Source organism: Saccostrea echinata, unplaced genomic scaffold (genome assembly GCF_033153115.1).
Source record: "Saccostrea echinata isolate AGI-Se365-2 ecotype Australia unplaced genomic scaffold, CSIRO_AGI_Sech_v1 ptg000056l, whole genome shotgun sequence".
Lineage (NCBI taxonomy): Eukaryota > Metazoa > Mollusca > Bivalvia > Ostreida > Ostreidae > Saccostrea > Saccostrea echinata.
Window position 1 is genome coordinate 7,111,787 of NW_026889805.1, and position 19,863 is coordinate 7,131,649.

Consider the following 19,863-nt stretch of genomic DNA (forward strand, 5'->3'; position numbering starts at 1 on the left):
AATATGTCTATTTAATCGTGACCATGTCAACTTACCATGTATGTACAATTTGTATTTTATCTTTTGTAGATTCTTGCTGTAAGTATTTCTTTTATTTTATTTTATTATTTCTAAGCAGATAAATATGCATTTTGCTAACTTAACTGATTTTTTTCTGTATATCCAGTATGCAACTTGCTTACGATACATACATCTTATTAATTATGGCTCTTTTTTACATACTTTGCGGTGTAGTTGGTAGTTGTCATTTTCCGGGAACTTGGGATTCAGAGTGGTATGACAGTGATAATCAGGAAATCACTTTCAACTTGACAAAACGGAAAATAGAATCTGGATGGACGGTTTCTATTCACGGATCCTCAGTGACTTCCTGGACCTGTCAGACAAACACCACAGACAGCAACTACCTTCTCTTCTTGTCAGTATTTCTTCTGGCTTTGTTCTTATCAGTATTTCTGACTTTGTTTGGGTGTAAAGTTTATCAACTGTTTTACAGCACTACTTTAGAACAAAGAATTCCGTTTCAACTATTTCCAATATTTTAAATGAAAGACTATTGCATCTGAATGCAACTACCTTCTGAGTACATAAAGTCCAACTTCATTTCTATGGCTTTTAGGAGAAGTTTGAAACATTTCATTTCTTTCCAGGGCTGATCAACAAATTGACGTTTCTGGAACCAAATACAACGTCTTCAAATGTATACAATATGAAAGGATAACAGACTTTTCCTATAAATACTTCATTTACAATGGTTAGCACCACTCATGCTTCAATTGATTTCATTTGTCTCTGGGAAACATATTAGACATTATAAATCTTCCTAATTCTTTAATAGATCGGGAATCCAGTGCGGGAAACTCCAGGCTTACGCTAGAAAAATACAATCCATCCGTAAATTCATTCAATATGTCTGCATTATGTAGTCCGAATTCACCACCTTCACTGGAAGAATTTCACGTTATCGTCAAAAAGGGTAGGTTGATTTGCTAATATTTTGTAAAATACTGACTAAAAGAAAAATAATGTTTTCTTTTATTATAAATTGCATTCATTATTTTAAGGATATGAGAATGTTGTGGGTCAGTGGTGCCCCACACCTCTTATTGGGACTTTTAATTATAAACACGACACCGGAAGTGTCGTCACATGTAACTCTGCATCCAACCTTGACGTTTGCACCAACTGGACTACTCTTGTATATGACTATACGAAATGCCCAACAATACAAGCCTTTTCAGGTACGTTCTAGAATTTGAAACACATTTTCCGTTAGATATAACTCTAGTTGGTTCAGATGTATGAATTGCTTGACAAACGTACATGTATAAGTCTGTTTCATACTTCAAGCTGAAGGGATGGTAGAGTGTGTCTACACACAGATCGTTGGATCTATTTACTATGTATCTGTCTTTAACAACGGAACTGTAGATTACAGCTCATATCAACGATTTACTTGTCTGGTAAGTTGGATTAACTGAATATATAGAGAGGCAAATGAGGCAAACAAGAAGGAAAATCTTGATTCTTTTTTCCCAAAAATCTTTTGGAGACACTAAAGATTATTATTTAGAAAAAGGGTATCATAATAGAAATGAAAAGAAAAATTTCTAACCAATGTAAAATTTGATATATGAATGAACTCTGCTTCAGGCCTTAGAGGATACTGGGAGTATTTTGCGGGTCAGTGACAGTGCTGGAAGTTGTAATGTGGGACAATCCCCAACAGTAAAGCAAGCTGATGGATCTGGAACCTTGGAAATATCACCAAAACGTACATATTTTTTGTCAGTCTTCTTTTCAATGAATAGCTCTTATATGTAAAACTTCTGTTCAATTAAACATTAGGCTTACATTTAGCATTCTTGTATTAACTTTTGGTTCGTTTTTTTTTCAGAATCCTGTTGTGAGTATTAAAACAATTATATTATGAATAATATGGATATTAACTCAGATATATACACGCTTATGTGTATATTCCGATGGTAAGTTGACATCGCAATAAAAAGGCTTTTAAATTTTAGATGGAAATTGTACATTACCATCCGCTTGGGATTCTAACTGGATAGATAGTGGTCATGGTCAAATTCTTTTCAACCAATCGGATGCTCGAATTGTATCAGGGTGGTCAGTTACAGTATATGGTACCACTGTGTCTTCCTGGACCTGCCACGCTTCCAATTCAAGCTCCTCATCCAACTCCGGAATGTCCCTTTTCAAGTTAGTCTATATAATGAAAAAAATATTTCCCTTCAAATGCTTCATTTCTATCAAATCATTCGTATATATCTTTACTAGTTGACTTTTTGGTGTCATTGGTGCATTTCAAGTTAAGATACATAGAAATGTGATTAAAAATGATTATAATTATATTTGACAATTTATTTTCATGAATTTTGTTATTTTTATTCGTTTTATTTATTCAATTATCACTGAACTGTACATAATTCAATTCTAGAAAAAAAGTAATACAATTCCTAAAAAAACTCAAGTTAAGACTTTAGAAATACAATATATCCCTTAGGATTTTTTTTCTTTAAAATACTGTTTAAAGAGTATACTTGCATGTTTTGTATCTTGCTAACTATTTGATTGTTGATGGTTTTTACTACCTTTACAGAGCAGATAAAACAATTTCCTTCAATGACAAAAAATACAACGTTTACCGTTGTATAGAATGGACGCAAATTACCAACCATTCATTTTCCTACTATGTCCGGCAAGGTGACGTCTTTAATTTTAAATGATGCTGTATTTATTGGAGAAGTAAATTATTTTGAACATAATTATTAAGTTATTTTCTTCCTGATTTGGCATTTAGATGAAAGCAGTCTGACAAGTAATCAACGTTTTCTGGTGGAAGAGCACAGTCCGTTCGTGACGTCATGGGATCTGGAAACTTATTGCAAGCAGACTAGCTCAACACCCATAGAGGAATACCATGTTTTAATTCAGGAAGGTGGGCAGGGAAAAATCATCTCATTGATCTACTCGAAGATTACTTACTTAGGCTCAGTTGTAGCGTTTATTTAGTTTCTTTAGGTCTATTAAAAAGCAAAATGAATGAAAATGAAAATATTGATTACACGGAAGAAATGATACTTTGTATTTGAGTTTACCAGAGTATACTTGTCCTAACAAGTAGAGACTTGCATTTCAAGGCGACACAACCCTGTTTTATGCATTATATATATATATATATATATATATATATATATATATATATATATATATATATATATATATATATAGATATACTTAAAAGAAAGAAACGACTTTACTTTACCCCAGAAAAACGCGCTAAAATATAGTGTCGCCGTAGGCGACTTCAATATATATGAGATCGCGTGAGCGATCGAAAAAAATAAAAAAAGTATGAGGTTTCAAGCCTTTTTGATCCCAAAATCGTATTCTACGGTTAAAAGTTTAGTTTAAAACTTCGTTTTTAAACGAAGTTTTTAACCACGTTCTCTGAGGAAAGTAATAAATATTGTTCATTCATTGAAAAGGAGACCAAAAAAATAATTGTCAACGACGCATGCGGCGCATGCTTAGTGCCGTTCCTTTCGTACTTAGCCGTTTTTTTCATGTAAACAAACCAATGAGATGTCGTTGAAGCTGAATTAAGATCTTACAAAAAAATGAATTTCCTAATTAATCTAAAAAAAACAAGACACTAACCCTAATCTCTCGGATAGTATGCGAGGACTAACCCAAATCTCCCGGGCGGATGCTAGACTAACCCATGTGCGAGGACTAACCCTAATCTCTCGGATGGATGCGAGACTAACTCTAATCAGTCGAAAACTTGTGCAAGGACTAACCCTAATCTTTCAGGTGGGTGCAAGACTAATCCAAACCAGTCGATAAATGTGTAAAACTAACCCTAATCAGTTGAGTGACGTAAATCTTACGTCATAGTGCAATGAGCGCGCGGATCTTGCGGATCTGGGGACCGGTGAAGTAAAGTCTACCCAAAATAAAGAAAAAAACACGAAAAACCTCAGTAAAGCTTTAGGCCTTTCACTCTATCTTCAGAAGCTTTACAAAATAAACAACAGTAGTTACATAGTAACGTTCACAATGATACGCGGAGTATATGACGTCGTAATTGTGAAGTCAAATATACTATGACGTCATAGTCAATTGCTCTTTGCGTTCAGGTAAAAAGTTCGGGAAAAATTCAATAAAAATACTGATATACATATGCATACATAATTAAATTGATATATATATTAAATCAGATTGTTTAGCTTTGGTTGCAACGTACAAATAAAATGTTTTTCTTTTTGACGTCTACAAATATCATTTCCTCCTGTTACTTTATAAAAAGGAAATATCTTAAATTTCTTTTGTCCACACACGTCTAAATGTTCACTAAGTGGTATCTGTCTGTATTCTTCATTATTACATGTATAATGCATAAAACAGTGTCGTGTCGCCCTGAAAAGTATAATGCATAGAACAGTGTCGTGTCGCCCTGAAAAGTAACTATCTTCTTGTTAGGACAAGTATACTCTGGTAAATTTGGTGGGTGGGTGGGTATGTATTATTTTCAATAACAATATTGAAAAACTATGAAAAGAAAACACAAAAATCCTCACTAAAGATTAGTGCTTCCATTACATTTTCAGAAACTTTACTTACATATTTTTTATATTCATTGTTTCTACATCGGAATTAATATTTCTAGGGTACGAGTCTGACGTGAAGCAGTGGTGCCCTGTTCCACTTAGGGCTACATTTAACTACACCCACGACGATGGCACCACTGTCACCTGTGGAAGTCAATCCAGTCTTAGTCTGTGTCCAGATTGGACAACGATGACCTTTGATTACAGCCGCTGTTCTACTGAGCAAGCTTTCTCAAGTACATTGGCATTTAAATTACATGTATTGAATACGAAAGCATCAATGTCAAGTATTTCCATATAATTATTCCATTAGTAATTGTTTAGAATAGCATCCAAGTTGCTTTTTCAATAGATTTTAAATTTTCAAACGGTTTTACCACTGCACAGCCGTAATAGATACAGATACGAATCTGGTTTTTCAACATTTTTCGTGCTTGTTTTCAGAGGAGGGCATCGTTCACTGCGTCCATTCTGTGTTTGACGGAGCATCGTTTTACACAACTGTAATAAATCCAGGGAATGTGACCCTCCCAAACCATCATCGATTCACTTGCTTCGTGAGTTTCATTAAAATTTTTCCTTTCAAATACATGTATTTTACTTATTTAATTTTTCTCCTTCAGTTTAATTAACTTAAATATATGTCGTTTTTTTTTTTACATTTGTTTTGTTTGTTTGTTTTTTCAATTAAGATAAAATCCAAAATCATTTTGATTTGTCCTTCAAAAGAATGAGAAACTTTAATGGTTGTTGTAGAAAAATGTTCAGTCAAGTGCTAAAATTAATTTTATTTCAGGCAATAAAACAAGAAGGGTCTACAATATATATGAGTGATAGCATGAATAGCTGTAACAAAGGCCAGGATGGTAAAGTGAGACAGACAGATGGATCAGGAGTTACTACACTGTTGGTGAATGGTGCGTCATAACATATGATCTTATTTGAATCTTATATAAAATCAGTTTATTAAGTCTGTTGCAATTAAATATATTCTTTTTTATATTTTTGCAGGTTCCTGCTGTGAGTATTGTAGAGGACTTATAAAACTTTTTTGCATTTTAATTAATATTGGGTAAAGATTCATTTGACTAGATAAATAATATGTCAAATAATAATATACATTCGGTTCCTTAAAAAATCAAAGAATACATGCGATTTTTGTGTCCCTGTGTCAAAAATTTAATTATATGTTAAGAGGAGGTAAGATTTACATGTAAAACAAGGTCGCTCAGATTAGAATTATGGATTCAAGTCATTAAGGATATTTTTTACAGTTCCAGCATTAGCAGTGACACAAAAGCTTAAGTTATTCAATCTGAGTCAATTATAATTATAAACTTTGTAAGCAAACGTGTGCAATTAATTATTGACAGTGTTATTGATTCCAGTGTTATTTAGGACACATATTTTAATTTATGTGAAAAAAGACAAGTATACGATCGAAAAGTGTAAAACAAAACCATACTCCCTCTTGAACTTCTTACGTCAAAACTAAAATGTCGCTATCTGTAGAAAGCTTTTCTTATTCAAACATCATGTTGTATATTAATGACAAAATGAAGTATTGAAAATTCTCACTATTTCATAATACAGGAATTTGCATAGCATAGAAATATATGCGTGTCGTTTTGCTCGTAGTCACTTAAATTGTCAGATACCTTGGATGGAATAAACTCAAGCCCGCCCTGTTGACTCGGTAATAAGGTAAACCCGTCTTTCAAGGCATCATGAAGGATGGGTGTGTTGAATGTGATTGCACCCCCTTTCAAAAAAAAAATCGAAAATATTCGTTTTTGAAATTTACTCCAGAATTAACCAGAATCCGCCAAAACAATAGAAATTTGATCGCTCCGGAGAGCAAGTACTCTTTGAAGCCCTACCGTGCACCCCCTTTTCAGAAACTCTGACACTCCAGAAGACAAATTCAGTTTTAAACTACTGTATATATGATACTTGCTGCAGAGTATTTTCTAATTATTGAAGGCGAAATTTTTAGGGTTAACACTCTTCATTTTTGTCTTTTATTTGATATTGATATGTTAATAAAATAACAAAAAAAATCAATCTTAAGATATGATATTAGTACTTGAATAGACTTGTAATAATAGATAATACTTGCGATAAATTCTATGATAAAGAAAAAAAAATCTTTACCACCCTCATTTTCCAAAAAAAAAAAAAAAAAGGAAAAAGAAATTGAGCATGCGTATCTTGTGCATTAAACGTACTTCTTTTTGTAGTGTTCTATAAATTGTTTAGATTTATTTTACATGTGTTTTTGTACTTTGAGAAAATTACTAAGTTAAGAATACTGAGTTGATCTCTCTCGTTTTCAACATAGAGTACACGTCATTTTCCAACAGGAAAAATGTTCAAAGACAATAAAGTACAAGAGAACAGAAATCATTGTTGCTCACCGAAATGATGAAACACATGTAAATAAAGTATTTAGTTACATGTACTCTATCCTGGTCTTACATAATGTAATGCATACATTAATTACAATTTGTGCATTTCGCCATAGATTTCAGTTACTTTAATTTTAAATCAAAAGGCATGTCCTCTAACTGCTTAAAAATACCGTGATATTGGAATTCATCAGGGTGCAGTGCTTAGAGGGTTCTTCAACGTGAGAAAAATGCAAAGCGAATCGATGTTTCAACTTTCTGTGTATTCACAATGTAGTAGTTCATACATGCAGATAATAGTGTAATTCAGATTTGTCCCTGCCGATATTAAAATAAATCATATACAAGCAAATTTACTTTAATGGTGATCAAGAATAAGACCACAAAAGATAGTTCGCAAAGCCGTAAAACATTTAACAATTAGAATATTTTCTCCATAAAATTAGAATATATCTTTAATATACTATGTACATGTATATATGCCTAATGGAAAAAAAAAATTACCATAATGCAACATATGTTGAAATACCATTAAAAATATTCAAAACAGGTATCGTTGATCCATGTTATTTCCTGCTTCAAATCATTATTTCAAATTTTGACCTGCAGAAATTTCATGTACAGACATTTCTAAGATAAAAAGATGTAAAATTTTGTATTTGAAACATTATATAAATACTGCATGTAGTTGATAGGAACTTTGAAAATTTTCACCCCAAGAAAACCATTGTCAACCGACGCGCAGTATTTATTTTATTATACTGAATGTTTTCACAAATAAATATTACAGTATTTACACATGAATTGTCCACGGATATTTCCGTTATTTCCCGATCATGACAAGAAGTACATGGCGGGTGTGACCGGTCGGCAGGGGATGCTTACTCCTCCATGGCACTTAATCCCACCTCTGATGTTTTTGGAGGTCCGTGTTTGCTCTGCTCCCGATTTGTATTGTTTTAATGGACTTTGAGCTTAAATACTGTTCGTTATCTCCATATTTCATCCTTGCGCGCATTAATTTTGCGCAGTCAATATTTTTTGGAATATCACCCATCGTCTAGAAATGACGACTGTTGCTATGCTGGAGGGCGTAACTTCATTATTCAGCGGGTAATAGTGTTTTTTAACAGATGTTTCTCGACGAATCAGATTCAACTAGTTTACTTGAAAGTATAATATTAAATATTAATATTTTTACCTGACTGCACCGCAAGTGAAGCAGGATGGGTACGTGTATAACAATTCATTTAATAATGGAAAGATTTCCGCCAACTCATGTTTCATTGTAAAACTAAAAAAAATTAAAAAACCTAAACAAATAGGTCCTGAAGCACATAGAAATTAAAAACTCTCCCACTTTGTTTATTGAAAATAGAAAAACATTGATTTTCACAACTACATCCAATTACTTGGTCAAGTATGTGAAGTGTCATTCTACAACATCGTCTTTTAAATCCGACGATACAACGATTAATTTATTCTTATTCTAGTCCGACGTATGATTAACTGTTAATGATTTTAATTACAACGCCCGTAGTTTCGGATTATCCTTAATCAGTAAACTTCTCCGTAATCGTAATAAGTCTGTTTAAAAAAGAAAGCGATCAAATCAAATAATGGATTAAGGTGGAACACCTCTACGTGGTGTACTGTAGACTTTACCTGTACAATGAAACAAACAAACAAATATGATTTGATTGTGTGGATTCTCACTTTTGTACATTTTGAAATATTTATAGGTAAGTTTTTTTTCCTTAACTAGAAAGTCAAATACAACTTTGTTTGTTCATATGTGGATAATTGCAGTCCAATGCAACTATGCTTTAATTTTTACTAGAAAATATTATTTCTTAATCATATCGATGTGTATATGTTTTCTAAATATTGAAGAAAAAAGCGAGAAACAAAGACCTCTCTATTTTGATGTCTGCATACATAATCGTAAAATAAAAATATTTGTACTCTTCAAAGAGTGCTTAACATCCTCCTTAATTTTATTGTCATACTTACATACAGCCAAAGTATGTCAAAACGTTTTTCTTCAATTTTAATTCTAGAAACAATGGACAACTTTTGAATTTTTCAAATTGATTTTTTTACAGTCTATGAACTCTGATGTCTAATGAACAGAATCCTATGCAAGGATATAATCTTTGACTTTGATTACTTCTGTTTTCTTTTATACCCAGACATCTCAATGAATATTCCTTTTGATTAAATCAATTATCTATAAAATTGTATCATGCAATAAGCTTTCAAATCGCTCTACAACACATTCAATGATAAATTGATCTTTGGCCATTGAAACCCACAAAAACATTTTGCTTTTAACGATTTTTCTGTCCAAACATTTTTTTGTATTCACCCATCTTTTTACGAATGTGTGCATTGATTTAAAAGAGCTGATAACTTGTCATTCCATACAGTGTGATTGCATGATCTGCAATATTCAGCAACAGGCTAAGAGATCAATGAATACCAGGGTGGAACACCTTTGACAGATATGACTTTTTATGGTCTAGTTCACGACTTAGAATCAGCTCTGTTTTTAATAAAAATACGGGGTTTGTGATAATTTCACATGACATAAAGGAAAATGGGATTAAAAATTGATTTTTACCAGATACCTAGATACTTAAAATTATCAGAAAAACTGAGGCTTTTTAATTCCAGGAGGATTTCAACAATTAAATATACAGCTACCTAACCACCCTCGGGAAAAATAGTTTTAATTTGCTCAGTTATAAATTGGTACTGACTTTCTTCTGTTCAAGCACTGATTTCCTTGACAAACTTTACGACTTGAAACAAGGAAAAATAAAATATATTGATAATATTTTGTTCATAATAAAATAATAGTGGTGATGGTATTTAAATGTAAAAAGGGAAGGCAATGAAATGTGAAGATAACGAAAAGGAATTATGCTTTGAAGTTCAAATAAACAATATGTTTTGTGAGTAGAGGAAACACGAACCTCTGAAAAAAATCATAGGTGGAATTAGGTGCCATAGAGGAGTAAACAACCTTTGTCGACTGGTCAATCCCGCTGTGTGCCCCTTGTCATAATTGTTTAAACGTAGAGATCCGTCCGATCGAATCAACATTCGATCTAACAACAGATTGCATTTGCATCCCTTGAACCCTTTTTACACCTGGAAACAAAAATACTGAATAAAACTTCATGTTTTTCTTCAAGATTTTTAGACTCAAGTTACTGATATTTATTTAATTACATTCTTTAAAGTAATTGAGAGTAATAGATTACATTTGTAAAAATCAATGTAATTGTAATTGCAAATAATTGACAAAATTATCAATGTATTTGAAAGTTTTTAATTACTTTTTCAAGTAATTGACACCAACCTTGCTTGTGTGTAGAATCAAAATGGTTTTAACAAAGTAGGTTTCTAGGTAACCAATGACAAGTAATGAAAACGTGTGAGTTCCATGTTTTACTGAAGAGGCAGACTTAACCACAATATTAAATGGACGCCATTTTTATACTGCAATTCTTGTCGTAGAATAACAGAAGTTTTATCATATGGCTTTATAGAATAATAACTTCAAAGTCAATTTGATTCTATCAACACATTATAGATGAAATATTGGTGAACATGTTAACTTGAATTATCCCTTGATTGTTTTATACTGCTTAATGTCCCTGAATAAATACCGTATAATTCGTCATTTTTATCTCAGTATACTGTCCTCTCTATGCCTGTTACTTATTGTAGACGGATCATGTACTTTCCCGCCTTTATGGGATGGAGAATGGTACGACAGTCTCCATGGTGACATCACATTTGGCAGTTCTCTCAGTAAGGTGACAGGATGGGAATACAACGCCTACAACCAAATAGTGACACCATTCACTTGTCAGTCAGAAAATACCACCAGTAACCAGCTCCTCTTTATGTGAGTTGTAGACATTATGCGTTACATATTCAATATTATTAATGCTTTAGGAAGAATTTTTTTCCTCATAAATATTTTGCGGAAACATTACATGCTTTTGTCACATACAATTTTTAGTATTCTTTTTTCTTTCTTTTTGCTTGCTTTCTATTTTTATGTGTCAATGAAGCAGATCCATGGACCAACTATAAGTACTATATAGTCAAACGAATTGTGTAATTGTGCTATAACCTATTATTGAATCTATTGGAATTGTTTATGTTCTATCAACCTTGTACTGTATTGTATAAGATTAAAACGAATCACATTTTTTACATCATTACTTGTTTTCACATTTGTAATTATTTAAATATTTCATAATTTTAAATTTTTAATGATTTCAGGGGTGACAACAGGATCACTGTATTTACCCGTACCTTTAACGTATTTGTCTGTATCCAATGGGTGAAGATTACAGATTACTCCTACTATTACTACGTAATCGGAGGTTAAGCTTTTTTTTCCTAATAATTTTGACATATGGCTGTACATTTATTGTCATTGCTGTTATTTTGGACATAGTAAACAATAACGTCATAGAATTTCTACTTATTTCAGACGAAGAACCAAATATATCCGGCAAGAGACGGGCAAAAGTGGAGATTGATGACCCCTCTGTAACATCTTTCTCTACGTCAAAATACTGTCAGGCAACTTCCGCTCCAGACTTTGAGGAATATCATGTTCTGGTCAAAAAAGGCAAATTGTGGGTTTTTAGCTCTAATGGTCGGAGACCAAAAGAGCTTATGCGATAGTAAGGAGTCCTTCGACTGTCTGCCTGTCTTCCCGTCTGTCTGGAAACATTTTTTTTTTCAAAATGCTACTCCTCTTACAATTTTTGTATGATTTAAATATAACTTGGCACACAAGTAGACTACACTAAGATACATAATTCTTTTAGCAGTTTCTGATTTCGATGAACGGTGTTGCGATGGTTATTAAAAATAAAAAATTTCTGTGAAATACTTTCAAAATGCTACTCCTCCTACAGTTTTAGTCTGATTTCAATACAACTTGGCACAAATGTAGAATATACTAAGAAGCAAAAAAACTTATGTATCGGTTTTTGATTTCGATGAATTGTGTTGCCATGGTTACTAAAAATAGAAATTTCTGTGAGATATTTTGAACACGCTGCTCCTCTTAAAGTTTTGGTCTGATTTTGATATATCTTGGCATGCAGGTAGACTACACTGAGATACATAAATATCTTTATCTTTTTTTTTTGATGGAAAATATTGCCGTGGTAACTAAAATCGAAATTTCTATAAAATTCTTTAAAAAGTCCACTCCTCCCATAGTTTTGGTCCGATTGCAATCTTGCCACAAAAAGAGACTAAGTCAAGGAACATTATTCTATTTATTGCTGTTGCAAAGTTCCAAGCCCAAGTGCTAATTTTCTCTTCCAACAAACCAGTAGAGCTACAGAATCGATAGAGACTTCTGGTTTTAACATCTAACAAACAACCTCAATAAGAAACACCAATGCTGTTGCTTCCACAGGATATTGCTTTTACTTTTTTTATGATGAAAATAACAAACATGATTTTGAATGATTTTATCTGAGAAAAGTTATAAAAAATTGATTTAATTTTAAACAAGGTATAAGGTATTCATAAGAAACATTATAAAACATTAATTTGACTTTATACAGGGTATGAAGCACTTGTTGTACAGTGGTGCCCTACTCCATTGTTGGGGAGTTTCACATACATTCACAATGATGGCACCACCAGCTCGTGTTCCTCGTCCTCGGAGCTACAAGTTTGTCCCACGTGGACAAGGATGAAGTTTGACTACACAAAGTGTCCCACCAAACAGGCATTTTCTGGTACATGTACATTTTTACCTTTGTCCATTTATTCATTAGTTGATTTATTTTTGTATCCCGCTTCTGCAAAAGCTCAGGGATGCAGTGGGGTTTTCATATTTTTTCACATGTGAATTACCTTAGACAAGACATTTCTGAATATACTATGAAAATTTACCTCCTGAACTCGAATTCACATTTTGATTTTCAAAAAAACTTTTATATAAAACAATAAAATGCTATCTTGATTTAAAGTAAATGCAGAATAACAGTTGCGACATTGCAGAAAAATACATTAACCAGCGTAAGCAATGATAGCAACCATTATCCCCGCATTAACAAAGTAAGACATTTTATTGTTTATATAATGTCTGTATAAATTCTTCGTATAAAGTAGGTGAAAGAACATAATATATTGTATCATTGGTCCGTATATTACATTGATGGAAGAGCCCATTTCTTTCGCATATGGCTTTAAAACACCTGCTGTAACTAGTTTATTGTTTATGGATTAATAACGATAATGGGTTTTACAAGAAGTAAAGGAAAAATAATAAGTGATGTAAATATTGACTGTTACGTTAAATCGGAACATATAACTTCAAAAATATTAAACTTTTAGCATGATGGACAGACAAGACAGTTTAATATGCCATAAATTATTACACCCCAGCAAATAAGACCCCAAAAGAGTCAGACCAGAATTCTCTGAATTTGTTGAATCAAAATACGGATTCAGTTTAATTATTTGAATTACACTTGTATTTCATACAAAGGGTATTTTGATTAAGAATGTATTTTTCCCCCTACTTTATTGGCAAATTCTATAGTCGGTATAATGACCTTGTTTGTAGACACAAGTATTGTTGGGTCGAATTTTAATTGACCAATTGTTAGGCTATTGTTTTTATACTAATTTTGACCACGGATGACCCGTTTAACTGCTCGGGGCGGGTGTGACCGGCCAACACAGGATACTTAATTCCTCCTGCAAATCTGATCCACCACTGGTATTTCCGGGGGTCCATTTATTTTAATGTCCGAGATTTGTATTAATATTGTCACGGCGGGTGTGAAAGGTCAAAAGGAGATATGTACACCTCCTCTATACCTGGTCCCACCTCTGGAATTTCCAGCGGTCCGTGTTTTATGCCAAGTACACAGAATTGTTTTGTTTTAAGTTTTTATGAGATCGATCACTGTTCGTTGTTTTCACCTTTTTTCATTATACAATTTTCAGATTGATTACTTATTGTTAACTTTATTTTCTGTTGTTACTTTTACTCAGTGTTATAAATAAAGGTCTGGTATACTTGTGTTTATTAAATTTCTTAATTTCTATAGATGAAGGCGTGGTGGACTGTGTTCAAACAATAAAGAAGGATGAAACATACTTCACCACCGTTATAAACAATGGGAGTGTTGATTACAACAATTATTACCGATTCAGTTGTCTAGTACGTTTCTCCTTAAGCAATAAAACACCGAAAAAATGTCCACCAAATGTTAATTTAAAGACAATTTAAATCCTATCAATAATTTCAATTTTCTTCTTTGGAAATTTAAATTATTGAAATTATTGATGGTACATTTCTTTTATTCAGGCTATAACAGTCTCTGGAGGTAAAGTATATGTAAGCGATAGTAAAGGTAGCTGTCAGAAAAATCAAACATCCACAAACAAACAGATAGACGGTAGTGGTACACTCGTGCTAACAAAACAAGGTAAGGGCGTCAAAAAATGTAATTTCAAAGAAGTTTTATAATTTAAAAGTCTGTCTCTACCAAATTATTTTATACTAATTTGGTTTTCATTTTATTTTTCAGAGAGTTGCTGTAAGTCATTTTTTTTCTTTACAGTAACATTCTTTCAGATTATTTCCTTTAAATAGCATCAATCATTCTGTTAAATATAATAATTCAAAGAAAATTTGGTACATAACTTATAATATACATGTTCTACGTGACATTATTCAACTGCAGACGGAAACTGCACGTTTCCATCTACATGGGATGCCGGATGGTACGATAGCAGTATGGGTGACATTACTATGAGTAACACCTCCTTAGCCATTACGTCAGGATGGTCTGTGGATGTCCATTCTGTCCCTGTGACGTCCTGGACTTGTGTATCAGAGAACACCACCAATAACATCATGCTTTTCAAGTGAGAGTCAAACCTTGATACAATTTTCACAATCCATAATTTTATCCTTTTTTAATGTCTGAAATATTTCCTTTTTTCCAATACCTTTATCAGGGGAGATCAAGTGGTAGAAGTTTCACCTGGCGTTAAGAAGAATATTTTCAGATGTATCCAAGTGAATGAGATAACAAATGAATCATATTTCTATTATATTAAAAATGGTAAGCATTAACACTTTCAGAATGAATAATACGTAAGCTACTTTTCCGGAGATACAATACAATTAAGATATTGACATGAATTAACACTGGCCTTTGGTCCACAACTTTGTGTCTCGAAAACTTTGACTGATCATAACTTGCAGCTGAGACTAATTATATGTTTACTAAAGAAGCACTGTCTTTTAATGCTGGTCTTTTCCAAAAATCTATAAAATATTTACTTTTAAGGTCTTGTGTACAAGCATAAAAGTCATTTTATTGGTTAAAAGTAAATAAGAACATGCATCTTTAGATTCATTATTTAATACCATTTTGATGCATCTGAGTAAGTTATACATGTATATATTTAATGACACTAGGACGAAAAATACTCCTAATTGCGAGTATGAGAACATTATGTTTGTTTATAGACTTACTGGTGAATTCCAACAATAGCTTAAAGTGTAGTCATTGTTCAATGAAATATGCATCTTTTTTTAGACTTTAACACAGATGCTCAAAGTAAACGTATAGGCGTTGGAAACTACGATCCGTTTGTGACGTCATTTGACGTCAACAGTTTCTGTTCACCTACCTCAGAACCTGGGGTGGAGGAGTACCACATGCTTTTGAAACAAGGTGGCGTATTGCAATTCATTTCTTTTGACACCGAAACATTTCAGTAGATAATTATTTAAATGTGTTAGGACCATTACAGTGACTTTTCAAATCGTCATACTGAGCATAAGTTTATAAATATTTTCACTAGGGGCTGGATCTCAAATACAACAGTGGTGTCCAAATGCATTGTTGGGAAAGTTTTCCTACACTCATGACTCCGGAAGCTCACAGACATGTTCTTCTTCTTCTGAACTTAGCACCTGCTCAGATTGGAGAACAATGAAGTTTGATTACTCTAAATGTGCTACTGTTCAAGCCTTTTCATGTAATTCACCAAATTATTTTTTTTCATTTTGGTCTTATGTGCCAGAATTAAAAGAACATTTCATTTTTTTCCCAGTGTAAACAAGTGTATGTATAAATATTTGTTGCATATCCTTTCAGCGGAAGGACGGGTACACTGTGTAAATACCATCAAATCAGGTTCTATTTATTACACTTCATTATTCAATCCTGGAATAGTCGATGCAACTGTGTTCCACAGATTCACATGCTATGTAAGTTCTAACACACTTAAGTAATTTTTTTCTGAAAAACGACGTATATATTGATATTTGCTTTTATTATTTTAAAAGGCGTTCAGTGTTTCTGCCACTGAAATTCGTGTCTCTGACAGCAGCGGAAGTTGTGAGAGGAATCAGTCGCCTACAACTAAAGCCAGTAACGGATCTGGGACGCTAATTTTAACTCAAAATCGTAAGTGTTAATTTAGAAAAAATATATGGATACGATAGTTTATCATTAATTTTGACCCCAGAATTTCAAGATTGTAGAAAAAATCAATTCTTTAATTATGAAACCTAACATGATGGAGAGAGAAGATTTCTTTAATAATCATGGTGTGTGTCGTATTGGTCTGACTGTTTAAAATTATCACCATGATTGTGAAAAACATGCATCAAGCAAAAAGATAATCAAATATTTAATGATTCACAAGTTTAAATGGTGATCAACGGATTCACAGATATTTTTTTTTCAGAAATATGCTTAATTGTAAGTTTTTAAAAAAGAATTTAATCTGTTATATTTATTGTTTTCAAAACATGATATCATATTCTGATTTATTGTTTATTTCCCTTTTTCAGAAAACTGCTGTAAGTCATATTCTTTAAACTTTCTTTCCATTGATAAATAAACATTTTACTTTTATTCTTAAACTAAAATGCAGTTGAGATGATGTATTCTTCAAAATGTCCAATTACTTCATAAAACATTTTATAATATAATTAATGTTGTACTCTTGTAAACTGTATCTATATGGAAATCAGAAAAGAAAATACAAATATATTTTGTTATACCATTACGATAATGCAATCATATGAAAAAATTAATAGACGGTAGCTGCAATTTCCCATCCACTTGGAATGATAAATGGTATGACAGTGGTTTGGGAGATTTCACCTTCAACCACTCCTCCAACAACCTTAAAGGATGGTCAATGTCAATCCATGGTCAGATGGTCACTTCTTGGACCTGTCAGACACAGGGGAACTCGGATAATCTGCTCCTCTTTAAGTAAGTTGTTTGATTAGTGCTTCTCTTTAAGTAAATTGTTTTATTAAAAATGTAAATTATGGAAAAGGTCTTTCTTTTTAACCAATATAAAAAAAAACTTGGAAAGAAGGAGTTTGTATAATGATAATTAATTTTATTTACCTGATCCCACCTCTGATGTTTGGAGATCCGCGTTTGCTCTGCTCCTATTTTGTATTGTTTAATGGACTTTTGAGCTTGAATACTGTTCGTTATCTCCATATATTTCATTTTGGCTCTTAGCAGATGAAATAGAAATTTTATGTTAATTCTTTGATAGAGCCGACCAGATCATTGAAGTTAGCGGAGTAAAGAAGAATGTATTTCGATGCATCAAGTGGACAAACATCACAGACAATTCCTTCTATTATTATGTCTACAATGGTAAGGACTTATACACATATTATTAAACAAAGTTATTTATATTATATTTAAAATTCGAAATTAGCAATTTTTATTAAATTTAAAAAAGAATGAAATTTAGTATTGATTTATATACATGTACAAATCGTCGATGAAGGTAAGCAGTGTTCGATCAGTATGTAATTTGTTTTAATTTGTATTAGATATTGAAAGTAACGCGGGTATTCAGAGAGTGATTGTAGAAGATCACGATCCATCCATCCAATCCTGGAACATTTCTGATTACTGCAATCCAACTTCCATGCCAATGATAGAGGAATACCATGTAATTGTAAAGGAAGGTAATACAATACCTTCATATCTTAATGTTGCAATCATAAGAATGAAATACACGTTAAATTTGTTTAAACTTTAACTTTACTTTTATTCTCCAGGACAAGAAAACTCCGTCAAACAGTGGTGTCCTATACCACTTCTGGGCAACTTTACCTACATCCATAATGATGGATCAACCACTTCATGTGGATCCTCGTCATCACTCAATGTCTGTCCTACCTGGGATACTCTAACGTTTGACTACACCAAATGCTCAACTGAACAGATTTTCTCGAGTATGCATCTAAATGCCAACTGTGGCGTACATCAAATTAAAAGCATATATTATTCTGTTTGCAAGTTTAGTTAGTGTTATGCTATTAAGAATATGGACTAAAATAATATTTTCAGGAGAAGGAGAGGGTTACTGTGTTCAGACACTGTCGAAAGGAAATACTTTCTTTACCAGTATTCTTAATCCTGGAAACGTCACTAGCGGCAGTCATTATCGGTTTACGTGTCTTGTAAGTGACTTCTATCATGCAAAGGCAAAAATAAAATAAAAAAAAAACTTTACTATGAAAAGAAATTAGCATATGTCATCCTGAATTGACCTTCCTCCGTTTCCATAACAACAGCACCCATTTTGAATGTTGCATGCACAATTACACTGGTGATTATTATTGAAGTTTCATTAAGATAAAAACCATTTAGGACAACTCTTCCAAACAAAAAACAATATGTCCCAGGACTTTATTTTTTGTCCTTACTTTATTTTTTTATTCTACCTGATAGGCAATAACCTTGTCAGGAGCGCAGGTTGTCATAAGTGATAGCCCCGGAAGTTGTGAAGCAGGTCAAACAGCAGCAGTAAAAACCTCTGCTGGAAGTGGTGTACTAACATTAACATTATTAGGTAAGTAACTCACTAGATGTGATCTTTTCATCCATTGTTATAAATTAAAAAAAATAAATATGCAGAATTATGTTCTTTATAATATTTTCTTCTTCTTTTTTAAACCAGCATCGTGTTGTAAGTACAGGCACATATATAGAGAGCGTGCAAAACAGTCTTTTTTTTACGTTTTATTTTTTTTTGGCACCAATCTCTGCTTTCATTTCCATTGGTTTGAAGTGGGGGTACCGCTGCATTGCTGCTTTTGTGTTGTTGTTTGTATTTTATTTACCTCACTCTCTTTTGTTTGTCCTTGTGATTGAATGCTTGTGTGTCCTATTTAGTCTTCTTTTTAAGTATCGTATCATTTCTTAGTAGTCACCTTTATTTTATCCATTTTTCCTGACTTAAGATGGAAACTGTACGTTTCCGTTGGATTGGGTGGCCTCGTGGCACGACAGCAGAACAGGATCGGTTGAATTTGTCAACGATAAGGGAACTGTTTCTTCAGGGTGGTCATTAATGATCGGCAGCAACAATGTCTCTTCATGGACTTGTATGTCAGATGACACCAATAATCAACTTCTACTTTTGAAGTAGGTTTGAATTTTGTATTTTTTTTCTTTGTTTAAATATCGATTTATCATGGATATGATCCAATTAGAGATAACTTATCATGTTTTCCCATTTTTGCTCAATAATAATTGTGTGAAGTGCATTGATAACAATAACTCATTGAAATTCCTCATTTCTTGTAATATAGATCTGACAGCGTAATGGAAATCAATGGAACCAAAATGAATGCTTTTATGTGTATAGACTGGAAGAAAATCACTAGCAACTCCTACAGATACTACATTAGAACAGGTAAAACCTAATCAATTAAACCATGTTAAGCACAATCTGCCTGGTATCTACCG

The 19,863-nt window shown here is 32.7% G+C and overlaps 1 protein-coding gene across 1 annotated transcript in view; it reads left to right on the forward strand.

Moving 5' to 3' along the window:
• Positions 1 to 366: 366 nt before the first annotated feature.
• LOC133173574 (uncharacterized) overlaps positions 367 to 19,863 on the forward strand; it is a gene marked incomplete at its 5' end in the record, with an annotated part of 36,188 nt that continues 16,691 nt past the window's right edge. The window contains 37 exon segments of the mRNA XM_061308554.1: positions 367 to 391; positions 394 to 418; positions 651 to 754; positions 839 to 976; positions 1,065 to 1,241; positions 1,351 to 1,463; positions 1,654 to 1,774; positions 1,898 to 1,906; positions 2,025 to 2,220; positions 2,621 to 2,724; positions 2,822 to 2,959; positions 4,694 to 4,870; positions 5,079 to 5,191; positions 5,431 to 5,551; positions 5,646 to 5,654; positions 10,781 to 10,961; positions 11,345 to 11,448; positions 11,559 to 11,699; positions 12,655 to 12,831; positions 14,155 to 14,267; positions 14,415 to 14,535; positions 14,638 to 14,646; positions 14,794 to 14,977; positions 15,071 to 15,177; positions 15,658 to 15,795; positions 15,926 to 16,102; positions 16,222 to 16,334; positions 16,413 to 16,533; positions 16,923 to 16,931; positions 17,172 to 17,352; positions 17,651 to 17,754; positions 17,937 to 18,074; positions 18,168 to 18,344; positions 18,460 to 18,572; positions 18,844 to 18,964; positions 19,356 to 19,539; positions 19,707 to 19,810. Of these exon segments, the coding sequence (XP_061164538.1) occupies positions 367 to 391; positions 394 to 418; positions 651 to 754; positions 839 to 976; positions 1,065 to 1,241; positions 1,351 to 1,463; positions 1,654 to 1,774; positions 1,898 to 1,906; positions 2,025 to 2,220; positions 2,621 to 2,724; positions 2,822 to 2,959; positions 4,694 to 4,870; positions 5,079 to 5,191; positions 5,431 to 5,551; positions 5,646 to 5,654; positions 10,781 to 10,961; positions 11,345 to 11,448; positions 11,559 to 11,699; positions 12,655 to 12,831; positions 14,155 to 14,267; positions 14,415 to 14,535; positions 14,638 to 14,646; positions 14,794 to 14,977; positions 15,071 to 15,177; positions 15,658 to 15,795; positions 15,926 to 16,102; positions 16,222 to 16,334; positions 16,413 to 16,533; positions 16,923 to 16,931; positions 17,172 to 17,352; positions 17,651 to 17,754; positions 17,937 to 18,074; positions 18,168 to 18,344; positions 18,460 to 18,572; positions 18,844 to 18,964; positions 19,356 to 19,539; positions 19,707 to 19,810 (4,387 nt within the window).